At 38.5% G+C, this 20,212-nt stretch overlaps 1 protein-coding gene across 7 annotated transcripts in view; it reads right to left on the bottom strand.

The window, feature by feature from the left end:
* The window catches only part of NCOA7 (nuclear receptor coactivator 7), a 163,979-nt gene that overhangs the window by 49,413 nt on the left and 94,354 nt on the right, over positions 1-20,212 (bottom strand). For 6 of the 7 annotated variants that reach the window (XM_045057996.1, XM_045057994.1, XM_045057997.1 and 3 more), the window contains 6 exons: positions 16,599-16,678; positions 13,291-13,398; positions 8,605-8,718; positions 7,892-8,017; positions 5,902-6,086; positions 710-1,755 (listed from right to left, as the gene is read on the bottom strand). In XM_045057996.1, the coding sequence (XP_044913931.1) occupies positions 710-1,755; positions 5,902-6,086; positions 7,892-8,017; positions 8,605-8,718; positions 13,291-13,398; positions 16,599-16,678 (1,659 nt within the window). The remainder of the gene's footprint in view (positions 1-709; positions 1,756-5,901; positions 6,087-7,891; positions 8,018-8,604; positions 8,719-13,290; positions 13,399-16,598; positions 16,679-20,212) is intronic. The other variant, XM_045057993.1, reaches the window with a different exon arrangement.

Raw genomic sequence — 20,212 nt, 5'->3', positions numbered from 1 at the left:
TAAATTAGAACTAATCACATTTTTCAGACCTTCTTTAACACAAAAGGAAAAAGCGTTGGATGTTTCAGGTTGGTCTATATCGTATAAGATGCTACCTACTGGGAATATGCATAAAAACCAACACAACATGACAATTCACAAGAATATATAGCCATGAAGGGTACTGAGGACCCACTTACACCAGAAGGCAATTTAGTTTAGAATTGACAGATCTTCAAAAACACTTCAAACCCCTGGGTCACCTGGGTGGCTGTTGGCTAAGCGTCCAACTCTTGATTTCGGCTCAGCTGGCAGTTTGAGAGTTTGAGGCCCGCATTGGGCTCTCCACCGACAGTGTGGAACCTGCTTGGGATTCTCCCTCTCGCTCTGCCCCTCCCCCCGACAAAAATAAATAAACTTAAAAATTTATAAAAAAATTTCAAACCCTTTATATTTGGAAATTCAAGGTAAAAAGGAAAGTTACTTGAATTTTTTTTTTTTTTTTTTAAAGCAAACTACTCTTGAACTAGAAATCTAGGTCACAGTTCAAGGTCCAAAATAGATACTATTATACTGATGCTAAGTTTTTTCTCAATTAATGTATAAGTACAGATAAGCTCTATCCAGAAAAAGTTCTCAAATAATTATTCTAATTTTGCTTGCATTTGCAAGTTTCAGAAAGCCAACTATACAACAGAATATAAAGATACTTTAAACAAAAATGGCTTACCTTCAATGGGTACCTGAATTCTCTTTAACAGCCACAACTGAATTTCGGACTTATTATCCATTTGTGCGCCTTGGCAGCTGTTGTCCAGAGTAGATTCTGAAGAGATGTCTAGAGACTCTTTATTCATATTTTCTTCTGTGGAAGACGCCAGTTGCAGTGGGAGGGACACTCTCTCTTTCATCCAGGTTTTATCTGGCTCCTTACTGTCCTCAGTTGGGGGACCACCTACCTGGGGAAGAGAACTACTAAGGGTGATATCTATTCCCACTGGCTCAATACTTTTGCCATCACTTAATTCTGCCTTCTGCAAGTTTTCAGAGAACTGCGACCCTTCTTTGTTCTTATTAAGGTAATATTCAATGAGTTTAACTTTATCTAGATCTTCATGTATGTTCAGTGTGTTTTCCACCTGGCTTTCTGGGGAACCAGACTGCTTGTCCACCTCTGGCATTATATCTTGCTTCTCACAGGTTTCTAAATCTAGGGCCCCCTTCAGCTCAGCATCACTATCTGTTCCGGAAAAGCTCAGGGCTGACTGCACCTGCATTTTTGTAGTAGAACTGATTATTTGTGACTTAGCCTTCCTTAGCTCTTCTGGATCAAGAGTAAGGCACTCCTTTGAGGTGTCTCTTTTGTCCATTCCACTATCAGTTTGAGAAGAAAGTTCTTCCAAGTCAACAAAGTCATCATCTTCCCCTAAAAGGGAATTTTCTTTGGCTATAGATTCAAATGCAGCACGAGTGTCAGAAGGTTCCTTGCTGACCCTAGTCATTGTGGTAGATCCACTGGTTGCCTCTGTGGAAGATTCCAGGGTCTTTAGTTTTCCTGACACAGAGCTATCTGAGGGTTTTATGTGTGTGTATTCTGTTGACTTCTCCAGAGGTCTTGTTGATTTGGAATCTGAAGTGATGGTTCTCTCTCCATTCTGCTGCCGTTTTTCCTTGTTGAGAGATTTGAACTTACTGAATGGGTTGATATCTTTTTCTGAAGCCAGGTCTTCCCATTCTCCAGGCCTGTACAGAGGACAAAGATCCTGAGGTAGGTCACTGTCGGGGGAAAAATGGTGGGTGCACATGGAATGTTAAAAACAAAACCAAAAACAAAATGGAGGAAAGGCAAAAACTAAAACATAAATATACCACAACTTAAATTTATGTGTAAATGATTTCAGAATAAGGAAATGAAATCAAGAAATTGACTTCAAAATGAAACAAATAAACTATAAGAAGGGGTAAAACAAAGGACCATGAGAGTCGCATATCCTACTAGAAGGACATGAATGATTTTTGAGGTCATTTATGAACATGGAGATGTCACCCACCAGATTTTTAATGATGAAATAATATTTCTGATATTCGTGAAGGAAAGGACAAAGGAAATGTTTTAGTACAATGACTTAAATTCCTTAACTATGCAAAGCTTTTCCTTTTTATAAGATAGCATATAAACCAACTACATTAATTCTTAATGGTTCACTGACTGAGTAGCTACTCATTTAACTGTTGTAGAAATTATCAGCCCCAAACCCTAATTCTGAGTTTCATGACAAAGGATCTGATGTTTCCAATAACAGACATCCTTCTCTTCCTGAGGGAGATGCAAGAAGCTTATAGCACCTGCTCCATTTTACACTTTAAAAATTTATAGAAAAGTAAACCAAATAAGCTCTTACTTATGATACTAAGTTTAAAATTCTTAATTTCTTTACTCATAACAATATCATTTTACTTTATGGTGATGGACACTGGTTTGTCATCTGAAACATGCTGTCCCTTAACAACAGACGCTTTTCTACCCAGGTTTGAATGACACAAAAATATTGATTAAATATGTTCTCCAAAGTTGAAAATAAATGGTCAAGAAACATAATTTTTAAGCTATGACTGGAAAAATTTTGAGTAACCTGTATTTTCACTTACCTTAGTATTAACACTGGGTTAAAACACAGATATATAAAACCCTCCTAAAAAATAACATTGTTAAATTTCAGAAATAATTTCTAAAAAGGCTAGATCATATTTAGGTAATACTTTATTTTTTTAAATTTACTGTCAAATTGGCTAACATACAGTGCATACAGTGTGCTCTTGGTTTTGGGGGTAGATCCCCATGATTCATCAATACTCTATCTATTTTTCTGGCTTTGAAATAATTATGGCCATAAACCAACAGAGTACCAGGAAGTTCTCAAGTTATAAGACTATCTCCCCAAAGTTACTTCATAAGTCACACACATGGAACATCCATGCTTTTTCTAATACAAATAAAAGCCTCCATAATTGTTAGGCTTTCATAAATGCTTTAAAAAAACTTCTTTAATTCATAATTCATTTCAATTCAATAAGCATTCATTGAGCCGCTAAATGCCATATGCTAAAGGACGATTTTGACAATGTGTTTGTTCTGCAGGAACCTGCATGCACAAAAATGTTCTGCCCAACACTAGCATCCCGGGAGACATTAAAGATGCTTCAGTCCTAGAGTCAGATAAGTAGTGTAACGTGTCATAATTTCCATTTTAGGACCCCAAATTTAATTTGGCATATTAGAGGTTATAAGAAGTCTTGCAACAAAGAAACCCAGTTCTTCACATACTTGGTTAATAAGCAAAACTTTCTTCCATGAACACCCAAGACCCTTTCTCATCTCTTCCTGATCTAGCTTGAGCCCCCATGAATAGATGTGACTACATTCTGCTCAGCCTCTTACTTTACCTTGTCTACCCCTCCCTTCTTGTTCATCTACCTAATCCAAGTGGGGATTAACTTGTTTTTTTGGCACCGTAGCTGCCAAGCACTGCTGGGGCAAAGTACACAGTGGTGTCAACTGTCTCTACTGTTAATGTTTTCCAGACTCAGCCAGACACCTAATGTTCATCAATAATCCCTTCAGTTGTTCCCTTCCTATTCTCTGCAGCTACAAAATGTCCTACACAAAAAATACAAAGCCTGAAGTAGAGGGTGGGGAGATTTCACTCACACTCACACACACACACACACACACACACACACACACACACACACTTTTAAAAACTATTTGCACATTGCAGTTACAGAATTTATACATGCTTTATCATACAATTTTTGGTAATAATGACTTTAAGATATTTCTAACTTTTAAACAATTGATGGAGTTCTGAAGTCAATACGAATTTTATATCACACCAATTTCACTCACACATTCTATTTTGCCCATTGGTGCACATATTGTTCACTAGACTGAAAAGTCTTCACATACTTGCGTTCAAGGTGAGAATCAGTGAATAATACTGAAAGAAACTGAACATAGTAGGAGCCAATTCTTAATTCTTCTCTTTCCCTCCAGCTATAGCATTAACTTCGTATCCCAGATCATTAAAAATCTCACAATGAGAGAAATCTTTCTGTAAAGACATACCTTCCTTTCCTAATATTAAAAAGAATACTTAACATCCTAAGCTGAAGATGTACAATAGTATTATCCCATTAGAAACCATCATTGGGCAAGAAATGCCCCCATTTGCCTGGTCATTCACTTCTAAACTTAACTATTTCTTTACTTATCTTCTTTCTTCTTGTCACAGAGAACCTAATGTTCATTCCTTATTTCTAAAACTAGCTCCTCATGTCCTCTTCTCTGCCTCCATCTAAGATCCCAAGGTAGCGGGACACTCCCTCACGAGGGTTTTCATGGAATGCCATGTGCAGTTCTATATGGTGCCATTTCGTTACCACATTTCTCCATCTGTCTTTTGCACCCAGTAGACTATAAGCTCCTCAAGGGCAGAGGCCATGACCCACTCATCTTCACATCCTTGTCACACAAGAGGCATGCACTAAGATGAACTAGAAGCTCAACTGCATGGACAAGATTCCCCAGAACAATGAACAGAGTTTCAGATATGAATTAAAGGTTCATATAACAGCTATACTTAAAAGGTATCAGGCTATTTTCTAAGAGTTTTAGTATATCAATACATTGAGTTCTTAAAACAGACTTATAAGCTGAAGAACACTCTTCATTCCATTTAACAGATAAGAAAACTGAGGCTTGGGACTGAGCAACTCATGCAGGTCATGGGGCTGTCAGTGGCTGAACCAGGACAACCCAGGCGGTGTGGCTCCAGAATTAATTCATCACGCAGAACTGCCTGGCCTGCAACACTGCCTCCTACTTCTCACTTGGATACTTCGGGCAGAATTTAGAAACTACCTCAGTGCCCATGCTCTGCGCTGGCTTCAGTGGCTTGGAGCTGAGTAAGGGCCAAGTGGGTCTGATGCCAAGGACTCTGAGAGTCCAGGGAGACCTGCTGGTATAAATTCCTAAGGAGGATGTGTGTGGGTTAGTTCTCTAGCTGCCTGCCCTTCTTTTCATAAGTCCCAAGGGCTAGTTTCTCTTTGCACAATTAGGACCCACTGCTTTCCCTCTACCCTCCTATCATGGAGGTTTCTGAAGAATTTTACTACTAGGAGATCTAGAGAAACAGAAACATTGACAAAGTGACAGTAGGAATCATATTATCCCTTAAATGAATTGATACCCTGAGCTTTCTTAACCCTCTTTCTCTTTCTTCATGGGAAGCTTCCTTTTCTCTCTTTTACAAAACAAAAACAAAACAAAAAAACCCTCAGTTTTATAAGGCAAAAATAATCAAGACTAAGATAATATTCATCTACGTTTCAGAAACAAACAGATCAGTATTGCTCCGTCTTCATACCACTTAGGGTGGTCCGGCTACGGCCGCAGCGGCCTCAGCACTCTCCACTCAGAGCTCTCTCTGCAGGATTTAGGGAACACCTGAGCTAGGAAGCCTGCCTACCCTAGAATTTGAATGAGAACAAAATTCAACTAAAGAAAAATACTATTCTCTTACTGGGAACCAGACTAAAAGTCTTTCGGAGAAACTATTTCTTATTTCATTGATTCATTAAGAACATGCACTGCTTTTCAGAAAAATAAGCCAAGAAATGCCATTTTTATGTGTTGGCTTTTTTGCTTTTCTCCTTTCGTTTTTATATGTGCAGCTTTTCCCTTCATCTCCATTCCCTCTCCTTTCTCTATTCTTTAAAAAATTTACTGCACAAATCTTCCACCTTCAAATTCACCTCTATACAATCTCCCACTGCTGCCAACTCCCTCACTCTTTAATTGCATTTAATTCTCCAAACACCGGAATTCTGTTTGTTTTTGGTAAACAAAGAAATATCTCTTACGATGGCAAGGCATCTTTGATCTTCATGTGGGAAATGTCGTTGTAGAGGGCAATGGAAACCACCTCTTCCATGGGGCAAATGAGGCCATACTCCTCACAACCATTTTCAATGACCAGGGGATCAGACTTGTGAGGGTCAAACATGATGTTGTTTGGAGTAACAATCATGACGCCTCCGACCACACCCTACAGGAGAAAGGGACAGGACAGAATCACCACGGGCAGAAATCCAACCACGGCAGCTTTAATGGACTCGTGTTAACATTCTGTTGACTCTGGCGTACCATGGTATCCCATCACACCCCCTTTAAGAGCAGGAGAACAACAGGCTGAAGAAATGCAAAGTTGGGTACTGTGTGGCGAGGCAGAGAAAACAGAGCTGCCTCACTAAAGCAGTCAACCGAGCCTGGTTCTGGAACAGCTGCTGCCATAGTACTATTGCGGTGGGATCTTGGGCTGCACATCTATGCCTCGCACTCCCCAGTCCCCTGTAAAATGGGAGGGCTGTCCCAAGTGCTTTCCCAATTGAGAACTGGGTGTTTTACTACTCAGCACATGTTCACTATGTGTCCAACCAGTATATGGTACCGTACATGGTACACGGCATCTGTCTCAGAGCCATGGTGCAAATTAGAGTCCTAGTATTTTTCTCTCAAATGCTTAGAAAGGTCACATTCTATTTGTGCCAGCAAAATTCGACACAAATAGGAATATGAAATATTTTGCAGCCAGAGATGAATCTAGCTAAACTATGGAGGCTAATAGTAAACAAACAGTAATTTGGTGGGAACTTTTGTCCGTACCTTGGTCAGTTTACTGTTTTATAGATGGCAACAGGGATATTATCTACCAGAGACAGCAGGACACAGAGGACTCCCCATAGGTAGATTATTTACCTTCGTCCTCTTCGTGAGTTAACTGATCATCTTTGTGAAACATTTTGCATTTCAGGCATTACTTATTCTTGGTTGCAAAAGTTAAAATGCCTATCAATAGTGTATTTTCCTACCATTTGGAACCTGGCATGAAGTCTCTACTCTGCACACAGGAATTGACTTTACATCAACATAACCCCTTCTTCAGAGGCTCACTGAAAGTTGGATTTGTTCTTTGTAAATCACACCAACCACCAAAAAACTAAATACACAACACAGCAGACATTATTTTTAATACCAGCATCTCCAGCAACAAATGGGTTGAGAATTGAACATTTCCGAAGTTAGGTACTAAGGTCTTTACATCAATTATCCCTTTTAATCACCATCCCCTACAGAGTCAATTTTATTATAGTTCCTATTTCATAGGTGAGGAAAATGGAAGCTTTGGCAACTTAAATATCCTGCCTATAGTCTCAGAGCAAGCAGACAGCAGAGTTGGATTTTATTTTATTTTTTAATTTTTTTAATGTTTATTTATCTTTGAGAGAAAGAGAGAGAGAAAGAGAGAGAGAGAGAGAGAGAGAGAAAGAGAGAGAGAAAGAGAGAGAGAGAGAAAGAGAGAGAGAAAGAGAGAGAATGCAAGTGGGGGAGGGGCAGAGAGAAAGGGAGACACAGAATCTGAAGCAGGCTCCAGACTCTGAGCTGTCAGCACAGAGCCCGGACGTGGGGCTCAAACTCATGAAGGGCAAGATCATGACCTGAGCCAAAGTAGGATGCTTGACTGAAGGAGCCACCCAGGCGCCCCAGCAGAGTTGGATTTTAAATTCACTAACTCCAGTCTTTACTGTTAAGCATATACTATATTGTCTCCCTAGCAATTTATAAGCCAAGAATTGAAAGATAAAATGATAAGTCCTAGATCACAAAGAATCGTATTTCTCCTAATATATAAAATGCTAGGGATCCAACAGGGGAAAACAAATGGACACTTATGAAATCTTAAGCTGAAACTTTGGGAAAGATATTTTAATGTCTCCTATCTTCAGTAATTTGAAACCTAAGTTAGTTTTCCATGGAGTTCAAGAAAAGGAAACAAATGACACTGCCATATACCTTTCCATCAGTGAAGTATCGACAATTCATTTTTAGAAATTTTACCACGCCTGGCTCATCTTCTTCAGAAGTGGATGATAAGACTCTTTCAATGGGTTTTAAGGCCTTTCTTGCTAAGTCAGCATCCTTTAAGAAAGCAAAATTCCCAAAATCAAATGGAAGCCCTTTTTAAACAGATTATTTCTATAAATCAAGCCACATAAGTTTCCTATAAGGAACCTGTTTCTATTCACCTTGAACATGAAAAAGAGCCAAATATGCTTCATTCTCCAAGAATTATCACAAATACAATTAAGTATCCAAATCAAACTAAGATTTAAACAACAACAACAGTAAGGGTGTATGTATGAACTCATAAAAATGGCTCATCAAATGTCTTTAGAAAATAACCTAAATGAAATAATTCATATTTGACTCATGGTTCGATTTCTCTAGAAAAAGGAGTAAAAGCAGTACAAATCAACTATCTGTCTCATCCAGAGTTTAACTGCATACTTTTACATATAAAAGGTGTGCATTTTTCCCTCTGAGACCTTAAATATGAAATAGGTTTCTTTTTGATAGGACATATTCTGTCAACTAAGACAAATCCTTAACCCTACCCCCTTTGGGGAAATTTCAGATGAAATCCTGTGAAAAACAACACATAAAATTCTACAACTCAAAAAATTATTTGATAAATATGAATGTTAGTTCACGAATGACATACATACAGGCAGTTTATCATATTCTGCATCTGATGATGAAGGAGACACAGTAGCACCAGGACTGGATGATGATAATCTTAAGGTACTGGAAGGAAAGTTAGCATCTGGCACGAAAAGGACCTGAGAATGGGAAAGACAAGTGAAGTGAATATCGAGATCAGGCAAACACTGGACAGTGTTTAGGGCATTACTTTCTGTACAGAATCATGCTAAGTACATGACTAAGACTTGGTTGGGGGGCACCTGGGTGTCTCAGTCGGTTAAGTGTATGACTTTGGCTCAGGTCACGATCTCACAGTTCCTGAGTTCAAGCCCCGCAATGGGCTCACTGCTGTCAGCACAGAGCCCGCTTCGGATCCTCTGATCCCTTCTCTCTCTGCCCCATCCCAACTCACGTGCTCTCTCTCTCTCTCAAAAATAAAGTAGACATTAAAAAAAAAAGGCTGTTCTCTTAAAAAAAAAAAAAAAAAAAGACCTAGTTGGCCTTCCCAAAACTTCTAAGTACTTTGGAGGCTTCTGGACTAATCCATGAAACAATTACTCATAATATGAATGCGTTCAGTGCAAAAGGTATGGAACATACCCACAGACACTGCAGGAGCTCACAGAGGGGAGAACAAGGTGGGTGAGTACTCTGGGCATGTCATATAAAGCAAGTGGGTCCAAGTGAGGCTTTGAACAGCATAGAAGATTTAGAGAGGAAAGAAGATTCCAGGGAGGGGCACTAAGGACAGGGAAGAAAGGAAAGAGTAGCATGGCATGCTTCTAAACCCAACACCTGTATCAGGAAGAAATGGAACAAATTCACGCTTGCTAACTCTCAGCAGGCCCTGAGTACTAACGTAAGATCGTTACAAGTTGTACAAGGTAATATCAATAATCTCAATAATTTCTATCACCATCAACTTATCTGAAAACAAAAATTGAAATCTCCCACAGTGTACAAAATAGCCTCTTTCCGCAAAATGTACTGGTGCCTGAAATGTTATTATGATCTTATCATTCAACACTCTTACAGTGAGACATGCAACATTTTGGCATATATCATATACAGTCTTAAAATGATGTCCTTTAGGGCTGCCTGGGTGGCTCAGTCCGTTGAGCATCCGACTTCAGCCCAGGTCATGATCTCGTGGTCCGTGAGTTCGAGCCCCGCTTCGGGCTCTGTGCTGACAGCTCGGAGCCCAGAGCCTGTTTCAGATTCTGTGTCTCCCTCTCTCTCTGACCCTCCCCTGTTCATGCTCTGTCTCTCTCTGTCTCAAAAATAAATACACATAAAAAAAATTTTTAAATGATGTCCTTTAATGTTATAAAACAGAATTCAGCACTAATTGTATAACAACTGTTCACACTTTCCCATCCTATCTCTGTTTTAACTTTAGTTATTTAAATCTCTCTTCAATCCAGAAAAAAAGGTGAGACAACAACAAAAGACACATTCTGATAAAGGTAGGAAAACCAATACCAAGGAGAATAACATGAGGACTAATTACTACTGAAAGTATGTACTCCAAAATTACCAAACACTCTTTGAGGGGTGGGCCATAAAACGGGTTCTGAGTTTCCAAATAACCAATGCAAAGGGACAGACATCATTAGTCAGCAGAATTCAACGTCTATAAGATAAAAACAAACCAGTCTTGGGGTGCCTGGGTGGCTCAGTCATTTAAGCATCTGACTCTTGGTTTCGGCTCAGGTCACGATCTCGTGGCTTTGTGGGTCTGAGCCCCACATTGGGCTCTGTGCTGGCAGTGAGGAGCCTGCTTGGGATTCTCTCTCTCTCTCTCTCTCTCTCTCTCTCTCAAAATAAATAAACTTAAAAAAAAAAACCCAGTCTCTCATAAGTAGAAGTATTTTCTCATTAAGTCTCATGAAGAGTATCCCAGTCTGAACTACTTGTCTTTGATGACACACTGACAATTAATACAATAACCAGTTTGGGAGGACTGTTCTTAATAACATCTGCGATGTAGATCAACGGCAAATGCTAAAGTGTAGAGTTCTACAAATGTACCTTACAGAGGGCTAAAATTTTATGCTCTCTTATCTCATGTATCTGGACAAGAGGAATGAATGGATAACATTTCTTCCAAGCAATTCTCCATTAACAGTTTTTTGTATCTGAGTTTTGACAAGTGTTAGGCAACACAGGTTAAGATTCTATTGTCTGGCATGTTCTATATGTCCAATCAAAAGGATAATTCCTGTGCTTAAACAGTTCATTACAGTGTAGAGGTGACAGTTGGATGCTGGGACGCTCAGTCAGAAGATGTGCTACCTCAACATGGAGGTGAGCCAGGAACATGGGCAGGGGTAAGGGCGGTTTACCTACTGACTGCAGAAAACAATTCTGCTCCAACACACAGGCATAACTGTCAAATTTTTCAAAGCATGTGTAGCCAAGGTGCTCGATGAATATAAAAACAGCTTAAACCTATATCTGCAAGGTAACTTCTGAGTGTGCTTAAGATAAACTACTTGAAAAAGTATATTCTTTGTACATGTCCTGAAATTTGATGTAAGTATCCAAACTAATAGCCAAATTCAGGACCTTCTAAAACTATTGTTTAGGCCTCAGTTGTTTACATTTATCTGCTATTGTTTTTGGTCTTTTAAGCAACAAAAGAGTCTACAGTTTTAAGATTTAAAAGCTTCAGGTAACTGCCTCTGAAAATTACTTCTTACATGTAGTCACTTACCTAGCCAGACCAGTTTCCTTTCCTACCTCACGGTGACCAACAAATCAGTCTCTAGAAGAGTGAAGCTCACATTTTTTGGAGCCAGAGCAGACAAAAATAGTCTTGAATGATCAGATCTACTGAGATCAGATCTATTGAAAGCAATACCTACCCCACTCAGAGTATTTAAAAATCCTTGAAAACAAAAAGTTGTCTACAGTTTTTGAAAACCCCTTGATTTTACTCTTCTTGATTTCTTGTCTTTGTCAACAAAATCCTAATTCTATCTGGGTCCTGGGACAACCAACAGCATACAACTGTTTAGTCATATGAGGGCTGGACTGCATAGCAAATGCTAGAAAAGCCATCAGAGATAACGTGGCCCAACACCTAACTTCAGGGATTAGGAAACTGAGGCCCAAAAAAGGAAGGGACTCACCCACATCAAACAGTTACTACAAGGCCAGTCAGAAACAAAGTGTTAGAGATCCTACTTTGGTATTTTTGCCATTATAATAGGCATATTAAAACAGTCCATTGGGTTACTGGACCTTAACCTAGTACCAATATTTTGTTTATGGACATAGTAAAAAAAAATAAGGAATTGCTCTAAATTATTTTCCTACATTCTAGTGACTACAGTCTCTGTTTTTTTTAATGTTTTATTTATTTTTGAGACAGTGTAAGCAGGGGAGGGACAAAGAGAGAAGGGCAGAAGATCTGAAGCAGGCTCTGCACTGACAGCAGTGAGCCCGACATGGGGCTTGAACTCACAAACCATGAGATCATGACCTGTGCCAAAGTCAGATGCTCAAATGACTGAGCCACCCAGGTGCCCCTAGTGACTACAGACTTTAGCCTTGAATGAGTAAATACACGTCTAGGTTCTCTGCTATGGGTCAGTTACATAATACGCAGTAATACCTCAGATTATAAGAAATCCCCAAAAGGAGAGATCTACTGTTAGTTTTCTTAGAAATAAATTTTCATTAATTTTTGAGAAGTTTTAATGCATATCTCCCTTCAATTACCTGGTGCTGGAAGTATGCTAATTTCTCCTTTTAACAAGAGCATAAATACTAAAAGTACCATAATATAAACTGGCCAGCTTATGGCCTGTTGGCTTCATGTGCTGCCCTTGAATAAAACGCAAAGAACAATCTCACTGTTACCTCAGTAAAGTTGTCTTTAAAAGTAATAGTATCTATTCTGGAAGAATTAAAGGTCACTATAATGTAGAGATGCAGAAAAATGCTCAAGTCAGTCCACAACTAAAACCAGAATGTGCTCATGGCAACCAGACAGTTCTATGGATAGGAATGGAAACGTGGCCTCAGCTAGGACCTGCCAATGACTGGTTCATTTATATCTATTGGCTAAATGTAGTTTTAAAGTAGTAATAAAAGAATATCTCATTAAATATGTGGAAGGCACTAAAAAAACTGGCTAGATTAACCAAGAGTGGCAAAATTACACAATTAGCTAATTCCATTCAGTTTAATAAATAAAGTATTAATTTAAAAACCTGGGGAAGAAATGGTGTGGCTTTTTCTTGATAGTCCTGCTGAATGTCTCTGCCTCTGGCTATTTTTGCCAGGTATCATATAAACACAAAAATGAAAAAAATTTGCTTAATTTAAAGTCAAATGATGGCCATAATGTATCCCAGGAGTGGAATAAACTGAAACATGCACTTCTAAATTAAACATTCTGAGAACATTTGAGTTACATTCTACAGAAGAAAAAGTCAAATTTAACTTCTCTTGATGCCCTACAGGACATCCACAACATAAACTAATGATAGTTAAGTAAACTGTTAATCATCTGCAAGGCATTCATTTCTGAAGTTCCTAAGTTCTACAATGCTTTCAGAATTCTTGGATCTAATGGAAAGACTACCAATGCACATTATCAACGATGATAATCCATGACACTAAGAGTGAAGCATTAAAAATGGCAATAAAAGATAAATGCAAAATTTCTAAAAAGTAATACCCAACAAGTAAAGAATTACCTGGCCTGGAACAATAGTATGTGTGAAAAGTTTATTCAGTTCCACTAATTTATTGGGAGTGATGTTAAACTTCAGGGCTATGGAGTTTAGGGTGTCCTGGCTTCCAGCCTAGAATAATCAAACAAACAAGATTCAAAATATAAAGCAAAAACAACAAACAAACAAAACCCTCCCTTTTAGTAAACAACATTAATCTATTTCTGATCTGAGTGGATGAAAAGTAGTTCTTTCCAGATATATTCTGAAAAAGAAAGTAAATACATTCTCCATTCTTAATAAAACCATAGAAAAGCAAAGTCTTACATGCAATTCATTTCTGGGCTCCCTTATCTTCAAATTTCAGTGTCCACTAATAGATTTCTAAATCTACTTTGGCACAACCTAGCTGTGTGGAGTAGAGGTTCACAACGTACAATAAAAACTGTTAAGAAGAGAAGAAATAAAACACACCCAATAGAGGAGGGCTACTTCCTCTATTCTCAATGTTCTGTCTTCTTCCTGTCTGTTCACTGCACTAAAGGCTCCTGCATGGTGACCTGTTAATGGCTGATAACGTCAGTGTCAGCACAGCGCCCAACACACAGAAGATACTCAAATGTTTGACAAATGAATATGATGGAAGGCAAGTAAATCATTATGAAATTCAGATTAGCTACCAATAACTGTTCACAGTCATTAAAATGACAACTTCTGATAGTCAGCCAGATTAGTGTTATTCTCCAAATCTGTGAAACTTGCAATTCATGCCCCACATGTGTATTTCTTTCTTTCTCTAACAAAGGGTTATAGGCCTAAAGAGGGCAATGAGAGGATGTGAAACTTCACAGTAAATAGCTCCACCCACAAAAAGTCTGCTGCCCCTGGTCAGGCCAATATCGCAGACTTCTTGTCTAGGGTCACTGGATAGAACTTGTTAGTGGGAGGCCACTCTGGTGCGTGTCACTAAGAAGTTCCCATATACAGCCTTGGATCAAGACAGGTGACTGTCCCTATATTCAAAATTGGCTCCACCAGGTGAGCCCTGACCGAGGTGGCAATGTGAGGTGGCTGCAGGAGGTCGTGGACTACTGAGGATACAGATGTAGAATTAAATTCACCACTGTCCTTAGCATCAAAACTCCACCAACTAGATGAACAGTCTCAGACTAATCAAGGTCATAGTTACAAATTACACCAAAATGACCTCAAAGCATTTCTGGAACAAGTCAGTATATAAATACATGTATTTTAAAAAATCATTTAAAAATTAGCAATATATGGCCCTACCTCTACCTTGGGCAAAACCAGCCTTACTAAAAATGAAAAAGAAAAAAGACATTTTACCTAACATATTCAAATCCAGGGGTTTTGGGGGTTTAGAGTCAGTATGAGACACACTGAGAATGGAGACTACAGCCAGACTGCTGGATCTGAATTCTAGACCTGCCACTTGCTAGCTGTGTGACCTTGGGTCATTTACTTAACTTCTCTGCATTTCAGGTTCTTGATCCATCAAACAGATAATTGTAATTTCTGCTTCACAGCACTTACTTCATGGCAAGTGATTAAAAAATTTACTTCGTATTTTTAAGAAAAGACTTATAGAAATATACTGTGCATAGGGAGTTCAGGAAAGAGAAAAAACCCTAACAATCTGGAATTATTACATAACGACAAGACATAAATACAGCATCAAGCCACAGACCCTGGGATGGATATGGGAATCATTAAATGTTTAAAACTAAACAGAATGCGAACATCCACAGCTTTGGAGCAATATAAGCAATCCATTAAGTGCTAGCATGGTTCTCTAAACATGAAGTTATGAATCACCTTTTATTTCCAATGACAAGTACAAACAATAACTTGCCAAGTAAAACTAATCCCCGTAACCTACAAATCAAACAGGCAGACATATCTGCATTGCTAATTTGATCACCTGTTTATAAGAGTTAATGTGGGGGTTGATACTTACTCTCACTGTACCATTTACTATATACTATGGGAAACGTCTCCTAGAAAACACCCCTTGTCATTTCTTTGGAGGGGCTTGTGCATAATACTGCTGGATACACTCATGGCTTTAGAGTTAATATTGTTACTAATGATAAATAATCCAACACTTCTTGAGTACCTACTATCAGGTAAGGCACTGTGCTAGGTGTTATGGGGATCAATAACCTATTGTGGACCATGGTAAAGTGAAATAAATAATCACCCCAAGTCCCTCTGGAAAGGACCAGGCTTATCACCCACAGAAAGATACCTAGAGACGTTCACCGAGCACTGAGCATGAAATGCCTGTGCCAGGACTCCTCAGTGTAACTCTGGAAAGGCTTGCAAACAATTTACCATTCCAAAATAAATGCCAGGGAAGGATCAGGTCTTGCTACTTGCCTGTACAGAGCCTGGCATAGCACATGAATAATGAGTAGAAAAAAAATGCACATGAGAAAATCACAACCAGGTAATGGCAACAGCATTTAATTTCTTATTACAAGTCAGAGAACACTCCTCAACAATGCTACTTCAAAGTGAATTAAAACAAATCTATAACTGAGTGCTCACTTTGTAACAGACCTGGGATAAATAGACACAGCTCCTGGCCCCCAGGAGTTCACGCTGCAGGAGAGAAATGACCTGCAGGTGTTCATGACGCACCACATATGCGGAGGTGCCGTAAGGGACACATACATAGCATTATTCATCTACTAACTCAACAGAATGGAGGTCTATACCCTGTGAGCACCAGAAATACAATGGTGACCAAAAAAAGGATCTCTCTCCATGGGTACATGAATTAAGGCACAAGATAGACATTAAAACAATCACATCAGTGAATCAATAGTGTTAAACTGAGGTACATTATGTAAAGGAACATGAATCTATGAGACTGAAATGAAGAGATCTGGCTGGATAGTCACAGAAGGTAAAAATGAACATGAGGAGTCATGGGAAGAGGATGTCAAGGGCAAAGCTCTGGCTTGTAGAAATGTACAGCTTATGGAGCCATTGCTTCTTGAAAAAATACCAGCCCTGGAGGTCTAAGTGGATAGGCTGAGTAGGAAAGTGATCTGTGATTATGGAACTCAGAAAGCACAACCAACCAGCTGTCATTGGCATACTGAAGATAATTCAAGTCATAGGTTTACATGAGATTACCCAGAGAGAAAACATAAAGGGAAAAGAAATGACCTAGAACAGGTCTTAAGAAGCTTCCTTAATTAATGGGCACACAAAAGGAATGCGGCTAAGAGGATGTGTCAGGGAGAAACATCATGCAAATCCAGTGGTCTTAACAAGTGTTCATACCTCCTGTTCATACTTACAGTGTATTCCATAGTACCGTGGGGCTTCTGAACCACCATCTTCTTCTCTTTTTTATCATGTGTTTTGTTTTGATTGTCATCTGAAGAATAAAATGTATGTAAATGAATAATTTCATTTTCAGGAATGGAGGATAAGACACTCGGGAGTATATCAAAACTACTTTCAAACGGACTAAAAAAATAAAGCAGACCCTACTAGGAAAATGGACTATGGGCACAAATAGACCATACTCTTAAAAAAAAAATACTATTCATCAGTGAACACCTGAACAAATGATTTCTGTTAACTATAAATAGTGCAAATAACAAATATTTTATAGTTATTAAAGGAATAGTATAAATATTACACAATGAAGTTAAAACTAGTATAGTTATGATATAAATGACGCATAATGGAAATCAATCCTACCCTTTTAGTTTTTTTTTTCTATTTTTTCAAGCAAAGCATAATTAAAATAACATAGTAAATTGACAATTTTATACATTACTCAATGCTCACCATTCAATGTTATTACACTATTATTGATTACATCCCCTATGTTATACTTTTTGTAAACTTTTTTTATTTAAAAATTTTTTTTAATGTTTATTTATTTTTGATAGAGACAGAGCATGAGTGGGGGAGGGGCAGAGAGAGAGGGAGACACAGAATCTGAAGCAGGCTCCAGGCTCTGAACCATCAGCACAAAGCCTGACGCGGGGCTCGAACTCACAGACCATGAGATCATGACATGAGTGGAGGTTGGATGCTCAACCGACTGAGCCACCCAGGCGCCCCATCTGTTATACTTTTCGTCTCTGTCATTCATCTTATAACTGGAAGTTTGCACCTCTTAATCCCCTTCGCCTTTTTCATCCATCCCCTCGTGGACTCCCCTCTGGCAACCACCAGTTTGTTGTCTGTATTTAAGAGTCCATTTTTTTGTTTATTCATGTGTTTTTTCAATTCCACATTTAAGTGAAATCATATGGTATTTGATTTATTTCACTTAGCATAATACCCTCTAGGTCTATCCATGTTGTCACAAATGGCAAGATTTCATTACTTTTTATAGCCAAGCAATGTTCCACTATATATATATATATATATATATATATATATATATGTATATATGTATATGTATATGTATGTATATGTATATATATATATGTATATATGTATATGTATATGTATGTATATGTATATATATATATGTATATACCACATCTTCTTTACCCATTCATCTATCAATAGACACTAAGGTTGCTTCTATATCCTGGCTACTGTAAACAGTCAATATATCTTTTCAATTTAGTGTTTTCATTTCTTTCAGTAAATACTCAGAAGTGGAATTACCAGATCGTATGGTATTTCTATTTTTAATTTTTTGAGAAACCTCCATATTGTTTTCCATAATGGTTGCACCAATTTACATTCCCACCAACAGTGCGCAAGGGTTCCCAGCCCTTTTAGAAAGTGATTTGTTAATATGTAACAATAGTCATAAAAATGTTCATTCTTTGGTTCCGTAATCCTTCCCTAGGGGATTCATCCTAAGGCAAAATTCAAAAGAAGAAAACTGCCATATATCATAGCATATGGTTAGTGTGATATTAGTGATAATACTGAAAACATGGGATGACCAAAATGCCGGAGAACATATTATAAGTTGGGCCATAGACTGCTGTTTTTACAGGCCAGAACTGGTCAGCCCAGAAGTCTAGCAGCTGCATTATGATTCAAATTAATTCTCATTTAAATGCATCTTAATGTAATCAACTCTGATACTGAAAACACAGACAGCCATACTGCAGTGAATAAAAATTTAAATGACAAAAAATATAAAATTGAATTAACTGTGAAAAGATGCTCTAACTTGCATGTGATCTGAAAAATGCAAATTAAGACAATGCATCATTTTACATCTATTAGCATGGCAAAAATCAGAAAGCTGGAAAATTCTAGTGTTGGCAGAGATGTGAACTGTTAGAAGGAATGTAAACTGGTATAGCCATTCCAGCAAATTAAATATATATAGCCCATATGACTCAGCAATCTAACCGACAGGCCTCCTCTCCCAGGAGGTACATACTTTATATATACCATAAAGTCACTTGGCTTGAGGATGTACATAACCGCATCATCTGTGGCAGGGGAAAGCTGGAGGGTAAGTAAAATGTAGGAGATATGCTCTGGGATTCTAGGCAGTAATGAGAAATAACAAGCCTGAGCTATACACTGGAGCATGTTTACGTCAAGAGAAAAAGAATGGGATGTACAGAACAACACCATTAGGTAAATTTAAAATAGATGCACACAGAGCAACTATACATTTTTCAAGGCCACATCCAAATAAAAGCCTACTCACTGAATGCAGGAGAATGGTATGCAGTGGGAAGAGAAATGGGAGTGAGGAATGAGGATATAAGGAAATTAATGAATAAATAACAAGGAGCCCAGCTCTGACCAGTGATGACATGTCACCAACTAAGAAGTGTGATTAGCTCAGCGCTCTACACCTGAGGTCCTACAACATCCCATGCCCCACTCTTAGATCAACAGTGTCATCACATCCACATGACAAATATGGGTGTACTGAGTGAGAACTCAGAAGGTAACGCAGAAACATGAAAATAGTTAACTTACGTGGGATTTATCTGCGTTTTAAATCGTTCCTTTATATTATTTAATGTTAACAACCAAGAAAAAAGTCATAGATGCTGTACCTAGAGTCCCTTTCCAGTCATCTGTATGTTCAATCAGATCCACTCATAGAACCAAAGAGACCTTGGAAATCCCTCCAGACTATTAAAAAAAAAAAAAAAAGTGACCTCCCTACCTTCAGGTGACCACATCTAAACTACTTCAGGAAGAAGAGACTGTGTTTTTTACATCTCTAGATTCTCTAGATAGGGAGATTTTACATGGCCTGTTGAAAAACCCCATCATACTACTTTACAACTCTCACAATCTGGCATTCTATCACGTCAGCTCTGCTCTCTCTGTCCCACACTCCTGCCCTTCTCCTTGTCACCATTAACAGTTGTCATTGTAGGTAATCTTGCTTTCAGAACAGGCTTTTCACATCCTTTTGTAAGTGCTTCCTATTTCTAGAACCTAAGCTTCCTCTTCCCATCTGTGGCAACTTCTGATCCACACCTGTCCAGAAAACCGTGCATAATTATTTCTGGTCCCAGTGGAATCACTGCTATAAGCCACCAAACCCTGAGTTTCCATATTGCTCACCTGCAAAAGAAAAACAGGTGCTAGCTGAGCCTTTCAGGATAAAGTTAACTTGTGTACCTGAATTAGTACGAAAATTACTTCTCCTTTGTCACAGGTGGGTAGGCCAGAAAAATGCCAAACATAGTAACATTATAAATAAGGGGGGGGGGGGAGCTTTCCCTCCAGAATCTAAGATTCTGAAATTCTTGAGGTAAAGGCCATGATGTGTACCATCTTTGAACATCTTGTGCCTTACAATGATACCTGGTATATATGTTTGAATGAACTTCCCAATATAGGTCAATGAACCTGATACACTTGATTGTGGGCAACATTTTCACTGATAGAACATCACACCAGGAATATCATAGAAACCTATCAAAGCTAGGGGCACCTGGGTGGCTCAGTT

This window comes from Felis catus, chromosome B2, assembly GCF_018350175.1.
Source record: "Felis catus isolate Fca126 chromosome B2, F.catus_Fca126_mat1.0, whole genome shotgun sequence".
Classification (NCBI taxonomy): domain Eukaryota; kingdom Metazoa; phylum Chordata; class Mammalia; order Carnivora; family Felidae; genus Felis; species Felis catus.
Note: the sequence above shows the minus strand (reverse complement) of the source record. Positions and strands in the feature narration are given on the sequence as shown.